At 39.2% G+C, this 23,380-nt stretch overlaps 1 protein-coding gene across 1 annotated transcript in view; it reads left to right on the top strand.

Moving 5' to 3' along the window:
- The window catches only part of GRM4 (glutamate metabotropic receptor 4), a 360,805-nt gene that overhangs the window by 40,752 nt on the left and 296,673 nt on the right, over positions 1 to 23,380 (top strand). The window contains exon 2 of the mRNA XM_026680391.2: positions 2,827 to 3,766. Within this exon, the coding sequence (XP_026536176.1) occupies positions 3,236 to 3,766 (531 nt within the window). The 5' untranslated portion in view covers positions 2,827 to 3,235. The remainder of the gene's footprint in view (positions 1 to 2,826; positions 3,767 to 23,380) is intronic.

Genomic DNA, 23,380 nt, shown 5'->3' on the forward strand with positions numbered 1-23,380 from the left:
CATTATAAAGATTAATGTAGCAATATCAGGGCCATGAAACTAGGACTCTTAAACAATAGAGCTTAAGTGAGTATTTTAATTTTTTACTAAGGTAGGCAATTGCTATTAGCTCATTCTATCAATGGGAGGGAAAACAGCTGAAATAAAATGAGTGGCCCAAGGTCACACAGGATATTTGTAGTAGACAAAATTAAGTGAAGTGGGAAAAATATGAAGTAGAGCTACCCCGAAAGTGGTCACTGTTCAAAGCAAAGGAAAAAGCCCACCCCTCAAAGTAATTGAGTCTAATTTTAACATTTGGGACAAGATGGCATTTTTGGTACTCTTGAAGGCAGCAGGCTAGTTCAGGTCAGGTTACAAATCTTGTGTATGGTACTTTCCTGTTCCAGAATGTAACCATTTGTTCATTATGTCTCCTGGCATTTTTATGGTGCCCATTCAAAGAAAATTCATAATGCAGCAGCAGCAAAATGTTTCATGAGGCTAGATGATTGTCTACCATACCAGCCCAGCTAGGGGCTTCTCCCAACAGAATTGTCTGTGACACAGCCAGCCAACCAGCCACAAGTAAACTTCATTGTACTGGGATGGTGGCCAAGGAGGATGAGAAGAGCCAAGCATGTATTTACGTTTGACTATTCTAGAAGGAACAAGTGGATGATAGGGCAGCTTACATATATATCCAGTGCACAAGACCTTCTTTGAAGAAGTTCAGAAGCTAGAAAAACTCACCACAAAAAGTGAGATGGTAATGGCCAGAATGACACGAAGAGTTGTGTCTGGACTGCACTTAGACAGTACTCTATTGCATAGGATAAAGGATAATAATATACATAGCAATAGGGAAATGTGGTTGTGTCCAGCATAATGGGAAAAAATGGCTCAGGGTTTGTGAGGTCTCAGGGTGACTTCTTGATGTGGTTTAGAAAGATTGGCTTCAGCAAAATCCCCACAGATGGCTGATCTAAGACTACTGTGGCTAATGACGATCACATTGTATACAGTATTAGTATCTAATCTGCGAATAACAAAATCTGTTCCAACTTCATTGGTAGAAAATCTCTTTTGATAAAACAACTGTGACTGATACCTCTGGGACAAGCTAAAATGTATAAAGAATGGCCTTCTTTTATGTTATGACATGCTAAATATGAGCTCTGATTCCAATTCTACATAGCTCACAAGAATCTGAAGAGTTTAATTCATCATTAAATGTCAATGGTTCACCTATCCTCCAGTGGTCTGTTAAACATATCTGTTAGGCGTATTTCCTTTTAAAAATATCTACTGTTATAGGTATATAACATAAGCTATAGCAAATGCCTGTCCATGAAAGTTGTATTTTCAGATGAGAGAGAAAATGTCTCTGAAATCCTAGAAACCTGTTCTCAGATTGTGTCTGTAACTGCAAACTAAGTCTGCTTGATTAATATTGCTCATTAAATGTTAATATTTATTAAGGTCTTATTAGGGAAAGCAAAGCTTCACCATCCAAGGGGTGCCTGTTTTCCTCTGTTCCCAGAAGCCACAAACTTTAAAATATCATGAATGCCCACCAAAACGAACGTATTAGGAAACTCTTTGCATCTTTTTGTAATACTTTATCCAGAGAAGATTTCCATTCAGCACTTTAAAAAGCTTTTTTTCCTATTTAAGCATCATACACATGCAAGTTCAGGTCCATATAATTTATATATTATAATACTATAGACTCACCTTCTTCTACCATTTACTTATCTAGCTATTATTTTTTATTAATAATTCAAGACAGTGAACCTACCTAATACTCCTTCCTCATCCTGTTTTCTGCACAGCAACAACAAGCCTGTGAGGTGGATTAGGCTGAGAGAGAATGATCGGCCCAAAGTCACCAGTCAGCTTTTATGCCTAAGGCAAGACGGGATTTGGATTATTCTCCAAAGAAAATTTCTTTAGGATTGTTTGATAAAAACGTGGAGATGTTGTAAGATTTGATGGGTGTTTTTAAGTGCTACTTCATTATTTTTTTTCCTATTAGGGATGAATACACTTCTCAAGGAGGCCAAGGAACATTTCCTTCCCCTTTCAGTCAGTTGTTCAAAGGGTGTTCATTAAAAACAAACAAACTATATAGTGAGATTGGTTCCAGTGTTTATTCTCCACTGTAGTGATTAAACAGAAGGATAAAAACAATGACTTGTTTTGTTATTTGATGCAAAAAATAAAGAAATAAACCTGCCTGAAACCCTGCATTCAATGCAAGTTTGCACTGGGTTAACTTTGTTTTTAAACAGCACAGAATAATACACTTTCCTATTTTTCACTGATACACTTATCTTGCATCTTAAAGGTGAATGTATTGATTTGTTGAGGTTGTATCATTTCTTGCAAATCCAATGTGTGGTCATTTTGATATTGAGTTCCCAATAGAGTGGGTAGCTGCTCTGACTTTTACAAAGCAGGCAAATATTCTTTTCCTTTTCCCCTTCCTCGATTCTTTTAAATAATGCAGTGGTACCAAGCACCTATAAAGTAAAGTGAATGCATTAATTTTCCTCCTTCCACTCAAGGAAGAATCTGGATTGACTTTTAAAAGACTAGATATTCCTCATGGCCCAGTAAGCTTCCACTGATGGAAGGCCCGCTTCAAACCCATAAATAAGATATGGAGCTTCAGACATAGTTTCTCCCTTCTCTCCCGTGTGTTGTTTTTGACCCAGCATTGCCTTTCTCAAAGCATAACAAAAACTCTGATCAAGTAAATCCTGAAACTTTTTGTGCTACAACTTAATGCCTTTCTGAGAAAAAAAAATTGAATAATAAATGCCCTTTCTTTCTTCCTTTCAGGGACAGAAGGAAAAAAAAGGAAGAAAAGAGGTTCTTTTTGCCCACTTCTCCTTCCACAAAATTATGCAAAACCTGGTGCTCTTCATTAGCTGCACTGCTATGGTCCTTCAGAGGGCTTGGAAAGGGATCTTGTGAACTCATTTCCAGAAGCAGCTACCTCTCTTTTCTTCAACACCTACATTGAAATGGATACTGGAATTGATTGGAAATCTTGACAGAAAAGTGATAGATAATTAAGGGGGAAGGAAACCATGCTTTGCACACTTCAGAGGGCCATTTTAGTCTCAGCCCTTTGAAACTTTGGGAGAAGCTATTTCCAAGCCAGCTGAATTAAAGATTTCGGTAATAGAATTGTTGGTTTCCTTGGATCTTTAGGCTGATGGGATTGAGTTTCAAATAGGATTTGGCGATGACTGGGAAGAAGGGGGGATCTGTGTGCATGGAGCAACTCTCCTTCTGTTTGTTCATGAGCGTCTGCTGTGGCTGGTGGTATCAGCCAGTCAGCACAGCCAAACCCAAAGGCCAAGGGCACCCCCACATGAATTCCATTCGCCTTGATGGGGATATCACTTTAGGAGGCCTCTTCCCTGTTCACGGACGGGGCTCTGAGGGAAAGGCCTGTGGAGAGCTAAAGAAGGAGAAGGGGATTCATCGTCTTGAGGCCATGCTTTTTGCTCTGGATCGAATCAACAATGACCCTGAACTACTTCCAAATATCACTTTGGGGGCTCGCATCCTGGATACCTGTTCTCGAGACACACATGCTTTGGAGCAGTCCCTTACCTTTGTTCAGGCCCTAATCGAGAAGGACAGTACTGAGGTGCGTTGTGTTAATGGGGGCCCCCCTATCATCACAAAACCAGAACGTGTGGTTGGAGTAATTGGTGCATCTGGCAGCTCTGTTTCCATTATGGTGGCCAACATTTTACGCCTTTTTAAGGTAAGATTGCAGTCTATTTGCTTCTTTTTCCTCTTCTCTCCTCTCCTAGCTGCGCAAGGTAATTTGCCATTCAATCTGCAGGTGCTATAATAGCTGCCAGTGACTGTTAAGTGGGGGGAAAACGTTAAAGTGGTTTTAACAATAATTATGTAAAACAAAGTTCTTGCTATGTGATGAGGAAAGGAGGAGATCAAACATTCCTTTGTGTTCTGGGGGTGTTTAAAGAGCTCTTGGTCTCCCGTGGGGAATTTGACCCTTCCGTTCAGGTAGGAAATATTTCTGTTTACCACTTTTGCAAGGAAAATTGATTCTAATCCTATAAGATTTTGACCAGATTTCCAGTGTTGAGACCACTTGAGAATTTCATGTTTTGTTTTACTCTCAAGTAGAATATTCATGTCAGTTGTACCTCAGAAGATGCTATCTGAGGATGAGAGAGTATGAATGATGGATCTATGCTACCAAGCCATTTATAAACCAGCAAGAGGGAGAAGGCCTTTTTTTAAGGTGCACCTGACATTTCCAAACCTTGGGAGCTCAGTCAGCCCCAAGGCAGGCGAGGGCACCCAGCTTGCTTGATTTATCTTTTGGTGCTAAAATATTCTGAAGAATTTTCACACATTGCCTTTTAGCATTGCTAATTATAGCAAGGACAGAGCAAGTTGCTTGTGGTGCATGTTTGACAATGGCAGGCTTTCATACTACATTGTTAAAAATACCTCAATGTAGATTTCTAAAGAATAGAGGCGAAAACATTTGTGCTGAATGGATGCTAGCGCAATACAGTACAGTCTCTTATTCTCATGTGATAGATGTGTTATACAATAATATACTTAACATCGCTGGTGTGCTTTTAATTTTAAAGCTAATGGTTTCAGCACTGTTATGCCTATTTTTAGATTAAAGTCCCTCAGCTTTGGATTTAGACCAGCATTCAGCCATAGTGCCTGCAGATTTTGGTAGACAAAGTCCAACATAGCTGGATTAGGACAAGGAAGGTTGCTTTAAGTAGATTAAATCTCCACATTGCTATGCTATCTCAAGCATTATAGGCAGGGGTGGGATTCAATTTTTTTTAACAACTGGTACTGTGGGAGTGGCTTAGTTGGTGGCCATGGCTTGGTGGTCGTGTGACTAGGTGGTCGTGATCAACTCAACATCACTCACATTGAAGGGCGCTTCTCCTCGCCTGGCTTCTTGTGACTGTGGGTATGCTGCAATGGTCATAAGTGTGAAAAATGGTCATAAGTCACTTTTTTCAATGCCATTGTAACTTTGAATGGTCATTAAATGAACTGTTGTAAGTCAAGAATTACCTGTACAAAAATACAAAAAGCTTTTTTGCTTGAAAAAAGCTGCCCTAAATACCAATCATTAGATTAAAAATATCTGCAAGCCGGAGTTACAAATCAGGCATGGTGCCAGAGCACCTTGAGAAATTAAAATAGTTAAAATGCAATGATAATTATCAGTAGCCAACTCTTGCTCATAAAGTGAAACCCTTTAGCAGAGAGGTCATTTAAGCTCTCCAGAAAGAGCACACCCAGGAAAAGCAATCCTTACATCCATTTGCACCACTTAAAGACACCAGCTGGTCTCACTCATCTCACAAGATATCCTAAGGAAATCATCCAAATTTAAGGAAAGGTCACAAGCCCCCCAGAAAGGCAGTAAAAAAACACAGTGCCAAGCTTGCATCCTGCCTTTAGAAGTACACCCTAAAAGGATAGTGCCAGATACTACTAAAGCAGTGAAGGAAGACTACCTCCTCAGACAGAAAAAGAAACCATGAGAACACAATACAAATAATTAAATCACAACAGTAGCTGTTGCTTGTTAAACCAATTACCAGAACCAATAAACACAGGAACTAGCCAGATTTCTCAACCCAGTTTCTTTTCAGGAACAGAGATTAACCTTTTTCCTTCCAAACAAAGCTGAATAGGGAAAATTATCTCATCAATAAACACAGGATTAAACGTCACCAAGCACAGAATTAAACTTCACCAAAAACCAGTTTTAGACCAAAACTCAGAAAGGGTATGTATGTTTGAATGTCAATCTTTCTAGCTAGCCAAGATGCCTTGCTGAATGTCACTCATCTTGATTCCTTGTCATGTAAAGCTTCTTTCTGGCAGCTCTGCTTCATTATTCAATTATTTCTTCAAAGTACTAACTCCAACAGAGGAGTATTTCCTCCCAAGAAGCAGTGTAAAAAGCTTAAAACAACCCTTCCCCTTTAAAAAGTCAAGCTGTCAGGTTTCCAAGTGAAATGGCTGCACATATGTCAGTTTCAGGCTCCACACAAGCAAAGTACCAGCAAAGGAGGGGGAAAAAAACCACCCTGAGTTAACAGAGAGGCAGTTTCTGTAAGCAACATCAATGTTTCCTTCCTGCCTTCCTTATAGGATTGGGCTTCCTTACAGGACTTCTAACAACCAGTTCTCCGAATTGCTTAGAAAGTTAACAACTGGTTCTAGCGAATAGGTGCGAACTGGTAGAATCCCACCCCTGATTATAGGTACTTTTCAGGATGTGACTTCTGATGCGTTCACTTTAAAGACAGCACTATTAACCTTTTCCTGTGGTAGATGGATATTTAGTTGAGCTAAGATATACCATTGCCTGTAATATTATAGGAAGGGAAGAAAAATGACTCTGAATTTAGGAGAGCTCTCCTAACAGGACTATCCTTTGCAATACCTGTCTCCCCCATCTTAACAAGTAAGTGCCAATTCCATTTGAAACTCACCTTGGAGAACATACATATTTCTGTGTCACACCAAAATCCATACTCCCCCCCCCCCAAAAGGGCAGGTCCAGAATATGCATTATCTGTCTGCTTAAAAATAACTGATTAATATCAGTTGACCATAAATAAAGCACACCAATGCAAATATTAATTATCCCACACTGATATAAGCTATTGTCTTTTCTCACACAACCCATCTTCTTTCTTCATGAAGGCCCTGCAAAAATGAAGGGGGCGGGGAAACCCACAAAACAAAATGGATAACAGAGAATAACAGAGTTGGAAGGAATCTTGGAGGTCTTCTAGTCCAACAAGCAGGGCACCCTATGCCATTCCAGACAAGTGGCTATCCAGTCTTTTCTTAATCAAGAGAAAGCATGGACAGTAGCCCTGTTTAAGCACTGTGGAAGGTTTACCTATATAAGGAAAACAGACCATGTCTAGGATCTCCTAATCTTCGACACATCCAGTCTTTGAACAATAGTCCCTGTGGTCATTTGCCTGTCCACCTATTCATGTAGGTGCTTCCATTCTTCTCAGAGAATGTGAGGTGAATGCTCTCCACTTCCAATTTACAGGTAATTATTCAGAAAAGGAAACACTTCATTTTCCCAGTTAAATAAATGCTTACTTATTGCTGATTTCTCCCGGTCTTACGTCTGTTCTGTGCTGAACTCTCTTTTCTGTGTCTTCTAATCAGTTGCCTTTGCGGTTGACCCAAATTCTACCTTTCAGAAAGAACGCACGTTCTGTTATTTTTTGGAGTGTTTATAAACAATATCCCTAGGGGCATTGGCGCCAATCCTTCATTGGCACCATCCTCCCATGAACCCATGTTATTTTTCACCTTGAACAGATGACAACATTTTGTGACAGACCAAGGTGTAGTTCAGAAAGAAACACCCCCCCCCCAAATTTGGTATAGCGTGAGCCATTTTCTGATTCATTCCATTTCATTACATAGAAATTTGTAGTCTCTCTCCAGAGATCTGAAATATTCTAGATGCAACAGTCGGTGGGAATGACCTGAAAAGGCAGAGTGAAGAGATGCTGCCAAGGAAACAGCCAGATAAGAGACAGAATAGCCCACAGCCAAGGGTGGGATTCTACTGGTTCAGACCGGTTTGGGTGAACCACTTGCTCCAAAGTTCAGCTGACAGCGAACCGATTTGCTGTGATGAGCATGTGGGCCTGCCCACCTGTCCCTGCTCTTTCCTGTGCTTTATTTTCTTTTTAAAAGAGCACAGCTGATTCACATGGCAGAGCGGTTTGCCGCGCCTCAGCTCTTTTATTCACAGTAGAAGGTAATTATTAGAACTTTTTTAAATGCAAAGCACGTGATCACCGAACCGGTTGTTATACCGGTGGAATCCCAACCCTCCCCACAGCCAATACTGGATAGAGCAAAAATGCTCAGAAGGGAGCTTCCCTAAAGTCCTCGGGCTGCAACAGTGATGGCAGGACAATTGTGGTTTCAAACTTGCAAGATTCTATTAACGTAGCTTTACAATAAAGTAAAATTAACTTATCTGGCCATGTTTCCGGTCTGATCTACCTGATAAGGCAGATGTCATCCATTTTTAGTCAGTTTCATATTCTCATTAAAACAAACCAAAGAAAAACCTGTCTTATTTGATAGTCTCTGCTTCTGCCAGTGGCACGCGTTGAACAATTCTTTGCTCTGCCTTCTAGCCTCTGGAGCTGGGGTCATGTGGTTGCAACTGCTGTGAAAAGATTCTGGTTGCAAAATTATAGCCCTATCATTAACCCCCTTGTCATTATCTGACATTTTCTTTCAGCGGGTCAGATACTAGCATCTTAGTCTTTTTGCAAAAAGGTCAGAGAAGTGTCATGTAATATAAAGTGAAGGTAGAAATGTTAGCAACTTATTTTATTTTTCATTAAGTTTGCTGGAGGCAGCATTGATTGGATCATAGTTTTTCATGCCCTTTCTCAGCATTCCAAGGTAATCAGGAGTGGTTCACATGGTTGGCTTCAAAATACTGTCAAGGGATTGGGGAATGGAAATGATGTCTCGTGATGGTATCCAAGGAACCAGGTACCATAAAAAGAAAAAGAAAAAAAGCCCTATGCCTTGGAGTATTTAAAAAATAAATAAAAGTGAAGTTCAAATCCTGGTGATTGCACTATACAGTGCTCACAGTGATATGGAAGTGATTTCTCCTTCCTTCCTTCCTTCCTTCCTTCCTTCCTTCCTTCCTTCCTTCCTTCCTTCCTTCCTTCCTTCCTCACTCACTCTGGGATTCTTGTGTGTCCCCCTCTGCAAGTACTAAACAAGACAAAACATACTTAGCTTGTGAGATCAGCTAGAATGGATTGTACAGGGTTGACAATCACAAATTTCAAATAATTCACTAGAATTATTTTAATTCTAGTGAAATAAAAGTGGATATTTCCAAATTTGCCTCTGTGCATAGTAATTTTATGCAGATATGTTTTTGTTTTTATTTTTCGACAAAGCAGTTTATTATTATTTTTTTAAAAGGTCAGTCTTTGTTCACCACTTTGGAATCCTAACCCACCTTCCCCAAATACCAAGGTAGCAATAACAAGCTTGATTGGACCTTATGTGTTAGGACTTTTTACATGAGAAGGAGAACTCGGTAATTTATTGGAAACATATGGTAGACCTAGCAATGTTTCTATTTATAGCTATTTATTTTGAACGCTTAATATATCTCAACTACTTGCAAATTGTTGGGGCAATTCACAAATAAAAAGTTAAAAACACCTAATAGTATAATGTAAAAGTAATCCCTACAGAATAAATCATCAGAATAAAACTAGGTGTTACTTAGAAACCAGAGGACCACTAGTTCTAGTTCTGCCTTATGCATAAAAAAAACAAAAACAAAACAAAAACAGGTGACTTTTTCTTTGAGTCCAACTCATCTAACTAGATTGTTGTTGTAGAGAAAATAAGTGGAGGAATGACTAGTAGCTATTAGGTATGAGTTATTTATAAATAATAATAAAGGCAGGATAAAAAAACTATTAAATAAAAAAACAACAGAAGAGAATTATGTAAGTACATAAATCTAAAAGAGACAGGGAGGGAACAGATTGAAGCTTCTAGAAAAGCAAGGATTCTTTATGAAAAAAGTAAGTCCCGAAGTTACTGCTATTCCTACTGCTGGAGAAAATTGCTACTACCATATTGGAAAAAAAAATCAAGCCAAGTTCCCCTGGACTATACTATATTTCATCAACTGGATAAGGTTTGAAAGATGGCCAGGAAGCTCCTTGCTGTAATAGCTATTTCTATGAAAAAACTCTAGGCCAATTCTCCAGTGTTAACAACCCTCTCAAATGCTTTCCTCTGACTGCAAATATCAGCAGCTGTCACTTTTCCTATTCCCCCCACCCCCAAAATGAACTTTTCTGAAAAAATGATGGGGCATAGTACAGTGGTTCAAATAATTAATCAGACATCTGACAATTGTATTCCTCTGTGAGATTCTAAGGATGGGGATCTTAATCAATTTCTGAAGCTGTGGATGGTAACCCTCTTCTGAATACTCTTTTCCTTTCCATTAATGTTATTAGTGTATTCTCTGGTTGCAACTTGCAACCCAAACGTTTTTAAAGCATTTGCATGTTCACCCAGAAGGCAAGTATGTTAACAGAGAACATCTATTTGTGTCATCCTGAATGCTTATTATGTAAGAAAGCAAGGTATAAATTTAATAAATAAAAAGTAAACACTTTGAAGTAATTCCTATTGATACAGTGAGACACCGACTTTCCTGGATATTTAGAGAGAGGATTTCAACATTAATTTTTTGCAATAACACGAGCAAACCTGGTGCTATATCGTTAAAGCACAAAATGTTTATTTTGTCTTAAAGGTTTAAAAGGCAAGAGGCATTCTAGGGTGCTTAAAGGCATGTTGCCTTTTGTTTGAAGAAGGAAGCAAGCAAGCCAAGAGGGAAAAAAAGAAACTTAGAGAGGAAAATGCATGTGGAGTTGGGAGAAAGATGCTGGAATGCATAATGCAACGAAGAGTCCTGGTTGCTGCTTCAGAAATGGGCTGGCAAAATGTACAGAAACAGAGGGTGGAAGAGAGGGAATGGTTTCCCCAATTTGGGCTCTAACTCTACCTATTTTATTTATTTTATTTTATTTATTTATTTGATTTGTCAATCGCTTACAAGATAATAAACATGAGGAAGAATACAGGAAATGGGGACAAATAAATGGGGACAAAAGGACATTTGCTTTTAATTCCAGGAAACAATGCAGTTTTCACAGCTTTATAATCCAATATATTCTCTTTTTGTAGGATCTGCTCATGAGCCATAGATTTGCTCATTCCTCTGTCTCATACTCTTACTTAGAATAGATTCAGGATACATGATGTGCCCATGTTTTGCCCCTTCCTGGTCTAGGAAGCCCCTGACCTTTGCTGTATGTCCTGGGCAATTTCTTCTTGCAGGTTGCCTGCATGTTAATTGAATAGAGTTAGATTAACTATATCTCATTTTAACCCTTTATGTTTTGGAGAGAAGAAGTACATTTATGTTAATTATAGGAATGCAATGAAATTGAAAATACTGTATATTCTGACAAGGATGTAAATAGAGCTCCTTGAGTCCAAGGCTCCAAAACATGGTTTCAAAACATCTTGGAAAGGCTCTAAAACAGTATATAGAACTCAGGAACATAGACTTCCATAGCAAACAAGGTTGCATGGAAATGTTATCATGATGCAAATTCCTCCCTCTGTACTTGATTTTCAAATGTGATACAGATCCATAAGACTTGATTTTTGTATCGTAGTATCATGATACACATTTCATCACTTGCTTGTCATTGTCCCTGCTGGCTGGGGTAATGCCTGACTCAGAAGAGATTGAGATGGCAGCTCCTTCCTTCCTTCCTTCCTTCCTTCCTTCCTTCCTTCCTTCCTTCCTTCCTTCCTTCCTTCCTTCCTTCCTTCCTTCCTTCCTTCCTTCCTTCCTTCCTTCCTTTGCTCTCTCTGCTACAGCTCATGTTTATTTTTTGATAATCACCTCCATTTCCATTATTCACATGGAAATAATTCAAAGTATGTTTTACACTTTGTTGGATATTCAAAACCATAGTTACTGTAACTTCAGCACCTCCTGACTTATTATACCATAAGGGTGCAGTTAGGAACAGTTACAAAGTTAAGGATTTATTTTCCATCTTCTCTTTGACTCAAAGATTGCTAATTGGAGCTCCTAGTCCTTCCTCAGGTTAGATTCTTACTCCCAGGAATGCTTTCATGAATGCACAAAATGCTGAAACCTCCAACACTGTTATAGACTCCAGCAGCTGAATCCAATGTGCAAATAGATTCTATAAAGAGAAAGAAAATATGATTCTCTTGAGCAGCTGAAGGAAAGATTAGAGAAGAAAAAGAAAATCTTTCAGAAATCCAGATAATAAAAAGACCAGAATTCTCCCTCTGATAATTCAAGATGAAAATGTTCCTTGAGTCTCAAAGAATTGCCATTGTGCCGGACAAAGAAAGACCCACAAATGCAGGGCAGCATGGAATGAGGCAAATGATAGAGTTACTGAGATGATCTACCTGATAGTGAGGGATTCATTTCTTATTCACATTTGAGAAATATAGATGAAGACTTAAAGGTTATAGAAGAAATTTTTTGCAGTCTCCAGATCACATCTTTTCAGAAAGTTATAACGATCATCAGTGTGTTACTAAGTATGCATGCATGGGGATATATAAATACTAAATCTGCTATAAATCAAATAAAGGTTATTGCAAGTTATCTTGAAAGACAGTACATGTCTATAAAAATATTGGTTGTCTTCATTTAAAATTCATTACATAGAGATTATAAAGCCATGGTACATGCAAAAGAAATGAAAAAGGAAACACTTTAATTTGTAATAAATTACTTGCAAAACTGTAATCTGAATAAATCTCAAGAGTCAGATGCACTTCTCAATCAAGAATTGGCTTGTAAGGTCAGAAGAAAGGAAAATAAATGCTTCATTAATTTGCAATAGTTTGGGTCATTTGCAGACAAATTATCCTAGGAAAGGAGCAAACCTTGTTCAACTATGTTCTAATGATAGACCTCAGTCCAGCATAAGAAAGGTGACAGATGAATGTATAGAACAGGGGTCTTCAAACTTGACAGCATTAAGACTTGTGGACTTCAACTTCCAGAATTCCTCCTACAGTCATGTTAGCTCAGAAATTCTGGGAGTTGAAACTTCCGGTTTGCAAGCTTTCGGCGGCGGTAGATATTCACGACCGCGCGATCCCTGCTGCATTCGCCGCCAAGGTTCCCCCGATCCATTTGGATCTGGAGGATATAGCTGCCCCGTAGAGGCAGCTGAAGACAGAGGGGATCCGGCAAGGGGTTTAGGGGTGCCGCAAACCCCCTCCCCAGCCGGCTAAACCCCCTTTTCCCGAGGCGGAGGAACGGCGGTCAGCAATGGCCGCCACGAAGAAAGCTGCAGCCGGATAAGCAGGTGCAGGAGGGAGAAAGCTGGAAGAAAAGTGAAAGTTGCTTCTAACCGGGACAAGACGGGAGAAAGTGACCTGGAACCTTGAAGGCTGCTAAGTATATATTGTTCCTTGTGAGAGTTACAAGCTGCGAATACTCTAAAGGGGAAAGTTTTTCTTTGTTCTACTCTCCTTCCTAAAGTGACAGCGGAAAAAAAACCAAAACCTTTTTGGCTGTGAGTGGGAAGGGAGAGTGAAAAAAATTAGAGCAAAATTTGAAAATAAGGAGAAGATTGCCTAGAATTGCAAAGAGTTGTTAAACATTAAAAAACTTCCAAAAAATATATTTGAAAAGGATTTGTGATTACTTTAACCCCAGAAAGAGAAAGTGAAGAAGAAGAAGGTATCTAAAAGAAATAGTCTGTTTGGATTGTTTGGTGATTTTGGAACCTTTGGAAATTACTTCTGATTAAATTATCTGGGTGGTTGTTTGGAAAAACTTTTTCTCTACACAATGGCATCATCTATGGATTGAAACTTATATATCAAAAATATGAAAGAGAAAAACAAGGAGGGGAAGATGGCCTTGGCACTATTTTTCAATACTTAGAAATGGCGGTTTATACTTATGTGAAGCAGAATGAGGATGATGGGGACAAAGAAGAAGAAGAAGCCATCTTTGATGAACAAATGACTTTGATTGGAGAAGGGAAAAAGCAAGAGAAAAAGGAAAAAAGGTCTTTAAGATCTGGAAAAACAGCCCAAAAAGAGAAGAATAAGGTGAAAAGGGGACATTAAGAAACAACGGAAAGGGGGAAAGCAGAATAAAAGGGAGGTGGAGAGACAAGGGGTTAAAGAGGACAAGGAGAAGAAGAAGCAAGAGAGAAAGGAAGGGATGAGAAGTCCTAATGGTGGGGAGCAAGATGTTAAAAAGCAAAAGTTTTTTTAGAGATAATGGATAAATCTTATTGTTAAAGGGATTCTAGAAAGGTACATAAGACTGCATTTTTATACTTGTATTTAGAAGTAATCATAGAAAATTAGAAATAATATGTAACTTAAAATGTGATAAAATATTTAACATAAATTAGTGAAATTTTTGGTTAAGAAAAAGGGAGTACTGTAATGAAACATGATTCAAGATTGTGATGTGGTGGGGGGGGGGGTAATAATCTTTGGAAAGCATAAGTGTTCCCACAAAGTCATGATATTTAACTGAAATGGATAAAATGTTTAATATATAAATGATTGTTAATATTAATGATTAGAATATGGTATACTAGTGAAATTTTTTGTGAAATGAGATTTGAAGTAGAAGAAGGAGGAACATTTTAATGAAATATTGAGCTATAATATGTGATGGGGGGGGAATAATTATGGAAAATAGGGCTCCCATAAAAGTATGTGATTTAATTGAAAAGCAATGAGTTAAACGTTTAAGATATGAATGAATATCAATACTAATGAATAGATTTGTATTATTTTTGATAATATAGTATAATTTTAGAATGTACCAGACAGAATCCCAATGTATGTCATGTGTTTTATATTAAGTATTATAAATATAGGGGAAAGAGATAAAGGCATCATACTCCATATAGTGTACAGGAGAAGTATTTCTTCTTTTTTTAAAGAAGAAAAATAAATGGTTGGCTGGAGTAGAACAGACAAAGAATAATAAATATTATGATACGAATTGAGAGGAGATAAATAAAATAAAATAAAATTGAGAAAATTTAAAGGAGAGGAGAAATCATATAGAAAATTGAAAATGTTAATAAGATATGAAATGGTATGTAAAATGAATATGAATTTGAATTTGTGTCTGTACCAAGAGTTTTAACCCAGGACTAAGCAACTTTCAGAAAAGAGATTTTTTTATGCTTTTATGTTTTGTGTTTATGTGTATTTATGTATTGTTTGTCTTGAAAATAAAACTTGTTTAAAAAAAAAAAAAAGAAATTCTGGGAGTTGAAGTTCACAAGTCTTAAACTTACCAAGTTTGAAGACCCTTGGTATAGAAGAACAAATTGGCCATTGGAGGATATCTCTTCTGATTCTTCTGCACCTTCTATGTTATTCTATGTTATAACATAAACTGAAGCTCATCGAACTAAATGAGAATATACCTACAATTTATTTGAAAAATTAATACAAAGTCAAATGTTGTTTGTAAATTGGAGGAATCAGACATAGAACTGAAGTTGCAGTCAACTATTGAAGAACTTTTAGGAGTATGTGGCTTTAGTATGCAGTACTAGGAGAAAGCCTTAAAAATGCATATAAACAGTTGAATTGAATATACAGCCAACAATATGGAAATGTATCTAGAAGAAAAGGGACCATCCATGAAACCACAGTGGCTTATACTACAGAAAAGAATGGTATAGCAGAGAGAGGGAGCATTGAACTTTGACTGACAAGATAAAATGCAGGCTGCAAAATGCAAAACTGTTAGCTAAATACTGGGGAGAAGCCATTAACACAGCTAGCTACTTGCAAATATGTGATAGGATGTGGGTTTGACTTAGAGAAGGGGGAAGCCAGTGTTGAGCTGTTACAGAAATAATATTTGAGTCCTGAAAAATTAGAAAACATTAAACAACCTGTGACTTGTTGGATTATCATTTCATTGCTTAAATAGAGAAACAAAATGACCACGGGCAGGCAAAAAGCAGTGGAAGTGCTCCAGTCATGTTAGCTCAGGAATTCTGGGAGTTGAAGTTCACAAGTCTTAAACTTACCAAGTTTGAAGACCCTTGGTACAGAAGAACAAATGGGCCATTGGAGGATATCTCTTCTGAGATATTCCTGGCCTTCTCACTGGCTTTCCTTGTAGGAACCCAGCAGAAAGTCCTGGAGACATGACTATGGCTGACTGGAGAAGTGCAGTGGCACTGGGATGCAGAAGCACTGAAATGTCAGAAGTTGGACAAATTTCATTCCTAGTCACAGGTCCCAGATTTCAGTCACATTCTGTAAATTAGCCCACTTGAGGTGCATTGATTCAAAAACTGTTGCCCTATGATGTACTGTTTTGCTCAATTAAAGTTTACAAACTATCAAAACAGATTTAGTAGTATATAAATAGATGAGAAAGAAATAATTTTGCCTTGATTTGTGAGGTAGAAATTGAAATAAAGGTAGCCTTTTAAAGTTTTTAAGATTTTATTACAATATCCTAATATATGAGTTATGACCCAGAAGAAAGCTTAGCTCATGGCACATGAAAGTGTTTGGTTCTGAAGTAGGGGTTGCCAACCTTTGGATCTCAGGGACCACTAAACTCATAATTTTAATCCCGCTGACCATTAATATGAATTTTGACTGACAGTGGCTTGCTGACATTGGTGGGAAAGTCAGTCCCATATTCCAGAGCTGCAGTAGTCACAGGACTGGCCCTTTGGTCATCCCAGAGCAGCTGCTCTCCACTCTGCCATGGACTGGAGGAGATGCTCCAGAATGACCAAAGGGCCAGTCTTGTGACTACTGCAGCTCTGGAATATGAGATCGACTTTCCCACCAACGTCAGCAAGCCACCTCGGGATGGATTTCCCTCCCCTGCCGTTGGTCTTACCTTCCAGTTACAGCTCACATGGCTCTACGCAAGGTAAGGTTTGTACTTGGCCAAAGGGTGGGGGCCAGCGGGTGAGTGGGCCATGTGGGTGGCGCAGCCTTGTGTTCCTTCAAAGCCTGGATTAGTTGTTTTGAGGAGAGTGCTTTGGGGGGAGACATTTCTCTGTGGACCACCAAAATTTTCTCACAGACCACCAGTGATCCCCGGCGCACTGGTTGGTGATCACTGTTCTAAAGGGTATGTGTGCGTACCAAAAGGAAAAAGAACCAAGCTGAACTGCAGATATATATGAAGATTAATGGTTGTACTGATTGATTGATTGATTGATTGATTCAACTTATACAGCCATTCATCTGACATTTATGACTCTGGGCAGCTCACATGGTTAAAACAACCAAACAACACAACCAATAAATGAAATACAAACATCAGTAAAAAACAAAAAAACCCTTTAAAACCCATTTAAAACCCCACTAAGCACTGGAATTAAAAACAGAAAACAGAAAAAGTAGGCAAGTACAAATAATGAATCAATGCAAATTATGGATCAATCAGTGCAGCCATCTAGCTGTACTGCAGGCTCCAAATCACAACCAGTTCTCCAGTCATGTTGACAGTCAATGACAGTCAGTGACTGGAGACAATGACAATGTCATGTTGACAGAGCCATGTTTTTAGAGCTTTTCAGAAGAGAAGCAAGGTCAAGGTCAATCTAACCTCTGAGAGGATGTGGTTCAAAAGGGCAGATGCTGCAGTAGAAAAGGCTTTGCTTTCATCAGATGACACTCCTTAATACTGCAAGTATAGAATTCTAGATCCTGCCTCACAAATCATAACAGCATGCACCATTGCTTATCATGCTGAAAAAGAAAATAACTGTGAGATATGAGCTTGTGTTTCCAATGTCAAGGGAGCAGAGTCTGCAAGCTTCAAAGGGCATCCTCATCATGTGCTCAGTTGACTGCATTTGCAGAGATTAAAACTGAGGAACCTCATTCCAGTCACTGCAGGAGAATCCAACAAAGGAGTTCCACTGAGAAGGATGTCCTAAAGTAGCAAGAAGAAACAAGTGGAAGAACCTCACACATGGAAGGACATTGAAAAAAATGTCAGCCACTGAAAGAGACAAATGGAGAAAGATGTAGAAGAGGAGATTGAAATGCTCCACAAGAATGATATTTGAAACTTTGTCAGACTAAAGACAGGGAAGAAAAACCACTGCATGCAAGTGAGTTTTCAAGACAAAGTATAAAGCAGAAGAGAATGTCCAACGTCATGAATCAAAACTGATAAACAAAGGATGAACTCAGAAATATGGTGAGGACTATGCCAAGATGTTTGAATCTATAAACAAATATACCTCTATAAGGACCCTACTTAGCATAGCATCAAGTAAGAACTTTACTTTTTCCTGTTTGCCTTCTGACAATGAACATTCTGAGTTAAATAAATATAGTTAGACTTGGTTTGAACTATTTTGGTTTGGAAGGGGTTGTTCCTTTGCTTTTTTTAAGCAACAGCATTATAATAGTTTTGAAAATCCTGTTGTCATAGAAGCACTATTAGAGGTGATGAATTGTGTGAGTCATCTATTTCTTTTACTTGCTATGTGTATTGACATGACAGCAAAATTGTTATATTTTGACTATCTGCCATATCTGGACAATACGTTGTTTCCTCAAGGAAGCTGTTTGTAAAGGAGACATAGAAGTCATGCTGCTTTTTTGGATCCTGATACACTTGTAATCATTGTGATAGTGCTTCTTCCAAACACGCAAAGTAGGATAAATCCAGATGGCTTTGGCATAATGGATTGTTCAAAGCATTTGAAAGAGTTTTGTTGAGCAATAGAGTTTTCATTGATTCAATTTTTAGTAATGCATTAATTCTGTGAAGGTCATTGCCACTGTTGAATAAAACATCCCTTTTCATTGTGTTCTCAGAATTGTTTGGCAGATGGGGATACTTTGTAAAATCTGTGACCCTTTGTGGGAGGGAGAGCAAGTGCATTTGAAATCTTTCCAAACAACATAAAAGATTATTCCACTGTTATAACAGACCTGTCCAGGTCAGCTTTGTGTTGCAGCCATCATGCCAAAGAAAGCAACACAACCGATTAATGTACAACTGGATGGTGCTTTTCATGAGGGTTAGGACTGTGCTAGAAAGGAACACCTTTATGAGGTTGGTCATCAATCCCACACGACTTGTAGGCATTGGGTATGATACATCAGAACTGCCTGTGATTCATATCAGAACTCACACCTGAATATATTAAATTGCAGTTTTGCTTCCTTCCTACAATGCAGTAGCATCTGAATGAGACTTTGGGGAAGAGGCCCAGCATTCTATAAACCATGGTGGTGCAGTGGTTAGAATGCAGTACTGCAGGCTACCTCTGCTGACTGCTGACTACCTGAAATTTGGCATTTCAAATCTCACCAGGCTCAGGGTTGACTCAGCCTTCCATCTTTCTGAGGTGGGTAAAACGAGGACCCAAATTGTTGGGGGCAATATGCTGACTCTGTAAACCACTTAGAGAGGGTTGTAAAGCACTGTAAAGTGGTATATAAGTCTAAGTGCTATTGCTATACTGTTTGGTAGAAAGATCAGAGAACTTTCAAATGCAGCCCGGATCACTTATCTCAAAGAACTGTCCTATTGTTGCTGTTTCTACACTGCTATCCCAGAAAAGCATTTTGAAGATGATCCATAATTGATTTCACCTCATGTTGTAACTTACACTTTGAGTACATTTCTATATGAGAATTTTGCACGTTTAAAAGTTCTGGGCTTGTACAACTATATACCACCAGCTGTGTTTAAGACTGAGTGAATTTATTTCTAGCTCTGCTATATGAAGCAAAATTTTGTGATCTTTTCCAAGATACTGACATTTAAATAACAACAATAACAACCACAACATCTGGAGTACCACTTGAACACCATTGGCATTGACAAAATCACAGCCGAGTGCAAAAGGCAGTTTCATTAGGAGAAGCTTGCATCCTGCAACAAGACTTTTAACACCATTAAACAACAATATCTTCCTCAGGTTCTTGGGAAAGACTTGAAAAAATACCAAATCCAGCCTAAACATCTGGCTGACTGTGCAACAAATCATAATAATACATTGAAACATTATGACGTCCTAGGTTCTTCAGAAGAATTTGATGCATGTGAAGGCCAGCACCAGCTAAAAAAATGGCAGCAGTGACTTCACAGTGTTGTGAACAGATAATAATAATGATGATCTTCATCCATATACTGATGTTGACAGACTCTGTTTACCAAGGAGCCTGGGTGGGTATGGAATGTTGCAAGTACACCAGTTGAAGAAGAAGAAAAGGGCATTGGAAGAATATCTGAAGGATAGTGAAGAAGATGCACTGAAGCTAGTACACCACGAAGGCTTACTGAATACCAAAGAGACCAACCTGGCCTATAAGAAAGACCAAATGACGAATAGAAAAGAGCCATGTCAAGGTAAAGTATTCCATGGCCAGTAATATATATATTAGCAGAAAAATTAAAGAAAGAGACAAGAGCTAATTCTGACTGCACAAGAGAGAGTCTTAAGAACAAATGCATATAAAGCAGGAATTGAGAAGACAGCAAATGCCATCTATGTAAAGAAGCTGAAGAAATAGTGGACTACCGACTACCCAGATAGCTGCTGCAACAACATCACAGACTGACTATAAACAACAGCATGGCAAAGTGATAGCAGTGGTGCATTGGAACATTTATAATATTCCTGCAATATATTGCCTGCAAGCAAGAACTGCTGGGATCAATGGTGTGTTTCAAATAAACCCACCACTGGTTCGCTGAAAATGTGAGTGAGCGTGCATATGTGTACAGGCATGGCTTCCACACATGCGCGGCTTTCATTATGTGGTGAGACTCAACGGAGCAGCATTTCGGGGCCTGGTCCCCTCCATCTCTGCTCTCTGGGGTAGCGGCTTTCTTTCCACTGCTGTTCTTGCTGGGAGAGCAGACTGCAATTTAGCAGCTGCCAGTCACCGCTTTGGGTCCTCTAAGTCCCATCTGGAAAGTGCTGCAGCACAGTGAAGCAGCAGCCGTGTTTAATCCTGTTTCAGCTACAAAGCTTTTTGGATGGGACTGAGAGGACCCAAAGCAGAGGCTGACAGCTGCTAAATTGCAGTCTGCTCTCCCAGCAAGAGCAGCAGCAGAGAGAAGCAGTTGCAAACCTAGAGAGCACATGGAGCGTTTCCTTGAGCAAAGCTTCAGTGGCAAGGGACAGAAGCGGCTGCAAGATCTCTGCTGCAATGCTTTCTGGATGGACCTCTTAAAGGTGAGAAGAACCGTCTGGTCCATTTCCAAACAGCTTTGGCCCTCCTGTGCCCATGCTGCCCTCCACGGCTCTTCAGCCTTGTGCAGCAAGCCACAGGCCGAATAAATTGCTTTGGCTTGTGGGCCCATAGTTTGAGGCCAGATGGGGGTGGTGGCATGTGGGCAGAGGCCCGGGGCAAGGCTGGAGCCGTGGAATGGTGTGTTCCCTGACCTGGCAGAGGCAAATGGCAAGCGGGCAGAGGATACAAGGCAAGGCCGGAGCCGGGGAATGGCTGACATGAACGACAAGCAGGCGGAGATTCCGGGGCAAGGCCGGAGTCAGGGAATGGCATGTCCCTCAACCCGGCCAACGTGAACGATGAGTGGGCAGCATGCATTGCTTACCTTTGGTGAGCAGAGGAGGTGAGGCGTGGAGGCAAGGTGAGGCACAGTGATTAGCTGGGCTGCATGGCAAAGGCAAGATATATAGGGTGGGGCAGGGTGGTGTGACTGATTCTTTGAGAGCACACTTCGTGCAGCGCAGCACTCAGACTGACCTCGGTGTCAGCGCTGATGAGATGAGCTGGTTTTTTAGCTCAGCTGAGGCATGGCAATTCGCTCTGCCATGCGAATCAGCTGAGCTAAGAAACAAGGGAATTTAGGGCAGGAAAGGGCAAGGCAGGGGCAGGTGGGCAGGGCCAGCCAGAGGTAGTATTTTCTGGTTTTCCAAACTACTCAAAATTTCTGCTACCAGTATGCCCAAACCGGTCCGAACCAGCTGAATACCATCTTTGGGTGGGATTACAAATATATAAAGTAATAGAAAATGAAGACGTTAAATTTTTCTGAGATTTTAGAATTCAGATAGGTAGGCACTTTTCACACAACGATTTAACAATTTGGTAATAAGAAAGACCAAATCTAGATAGTGGACATTGGAACACTTGAAGACAGCTGAATAAGAGCATGAACTGGAGGACATCACAAAATATATAGACCTGAAAATAGGAATACAATGACTATGCAAAAGAAAGTAAACATAGTACCAAAAGTAATAGGCCCCATGGGTGCAATTTGAAAACTTCTGGAGCATCAATTGACACCATCAGCATGGACAAAATCACAATCAATCAATTACAAATGGCAACTTTACTTGGAACAGCTTAAATTCTGCCATGACATCTTTAACATCATCAAACAATACATCTGCCTATTAAACCTCCTTGGGAAGCACTCAGGTTGGTGGATAAAAATGCCAAATCCAGTCTAAACATCTGGCTGACTATACGACCAACTATAATAATAATGCAGAAAATTAAAGTGTATAATTTGTCCTTGTTTATGTTCTTCATCATGTTGCCATGTACACTGTCTCAGTCCAATGATAAACTAAGAAGAATCCAAACACATTTGTGAGGGACAGCTGTAAAATTGTAAAGTCACCTTTTTCTTTGAAGGAACTGCTAGGTCAGTTGAAAGTCAGGCAATGGAAATGGGAGGTAAACATTGCTGCAAAAATGCTAAAACAGTAATTTTACCATTTGTATAACTGAGCTAGAAATAAACCAGCCCAACTCTTAAACACAGTTGGTTCTGTAGGGCTGTAGAAGTCCAGAACCTTTGAACATATGCAGAATCCTCATCCAGACATGTACTCAAACTAGAAGTCATGGTTACATGGCCCCTGGACTATAAGTGGTAGCTCTTTCATCTAATTCAGGTTTAATGCTAAGCAAAATCAGCAAACATCCTTTCTTCACAGAAAGCTTTACAAAACGTAAAGATGAATGAAGCTTTTATAGGACATGGGTCACAGGTGAACCTGAACAATAGGAGAAAGGATGATATTTTTTAAAAAATGCTGTGTTTAATTTGTAGAGATTTGTATTTCTGAAAGAAACTGAAACTGTTCTTTCAAGCAAGAGTAACAGTAGGGATTTTTTATAGTGAAAATTTTGAGTAAAGGTATTTCCCCCCAAAATTTGGCAGAAAGACACTCAAAGACGCTCGGAGAATACTATTTTCCCACATGGAAGGGTCCTGACCCGAACAATAAGAATGAAAATATGTAAGAATTGATTTGGATACCGGTTCCATATATTTGAGGAATTACACGGGGGCAAAGGAACAAAGGAGAATTCAGTGATATTTGATAATCATAATGTAGCACCCCTTGATAAGGAACTGCATTTCCCAGTGAACAGAATGGCCAGTTGTGTGAGATCTTAATAGTTACATTTATAGTGCTCATTCTCTGATTAAAAATTCCACCTAAATAGAGTTCCTGTATATTTCTTAGTGATGTTTAATTAGAGATAAATTACACGAAGTTCAACAATGAGGTTTATTACCAGGTAAGATGTTGCAAAATTATAGACTTATTGCCCTTTGATATGTTCTGGAATTAAAGATGGGAACAAGACCTGATATATATTATAGGGAAGAACAAACTGAGGACAACATGATCTTGTGTTCAATGGATTACTTTACATTTTGAACTAGGCAGATAAAGTATTGTATAGA

The sequence above is a fragment of the Notechis scutatus genome, chromosome 3 (genome assembly GCF_049901735.1).
Source record: "Notechis scutatus isolate UNSWTSFEM ecotype Mainland chromosome 3, rNotScu1.2, whole genome shotgun sequence".
NCBI lineage: Eukaryota > Metazoa > Chordata > Lepidosauria > Squamata > Elapidae > Notechis > Notechis scutatus.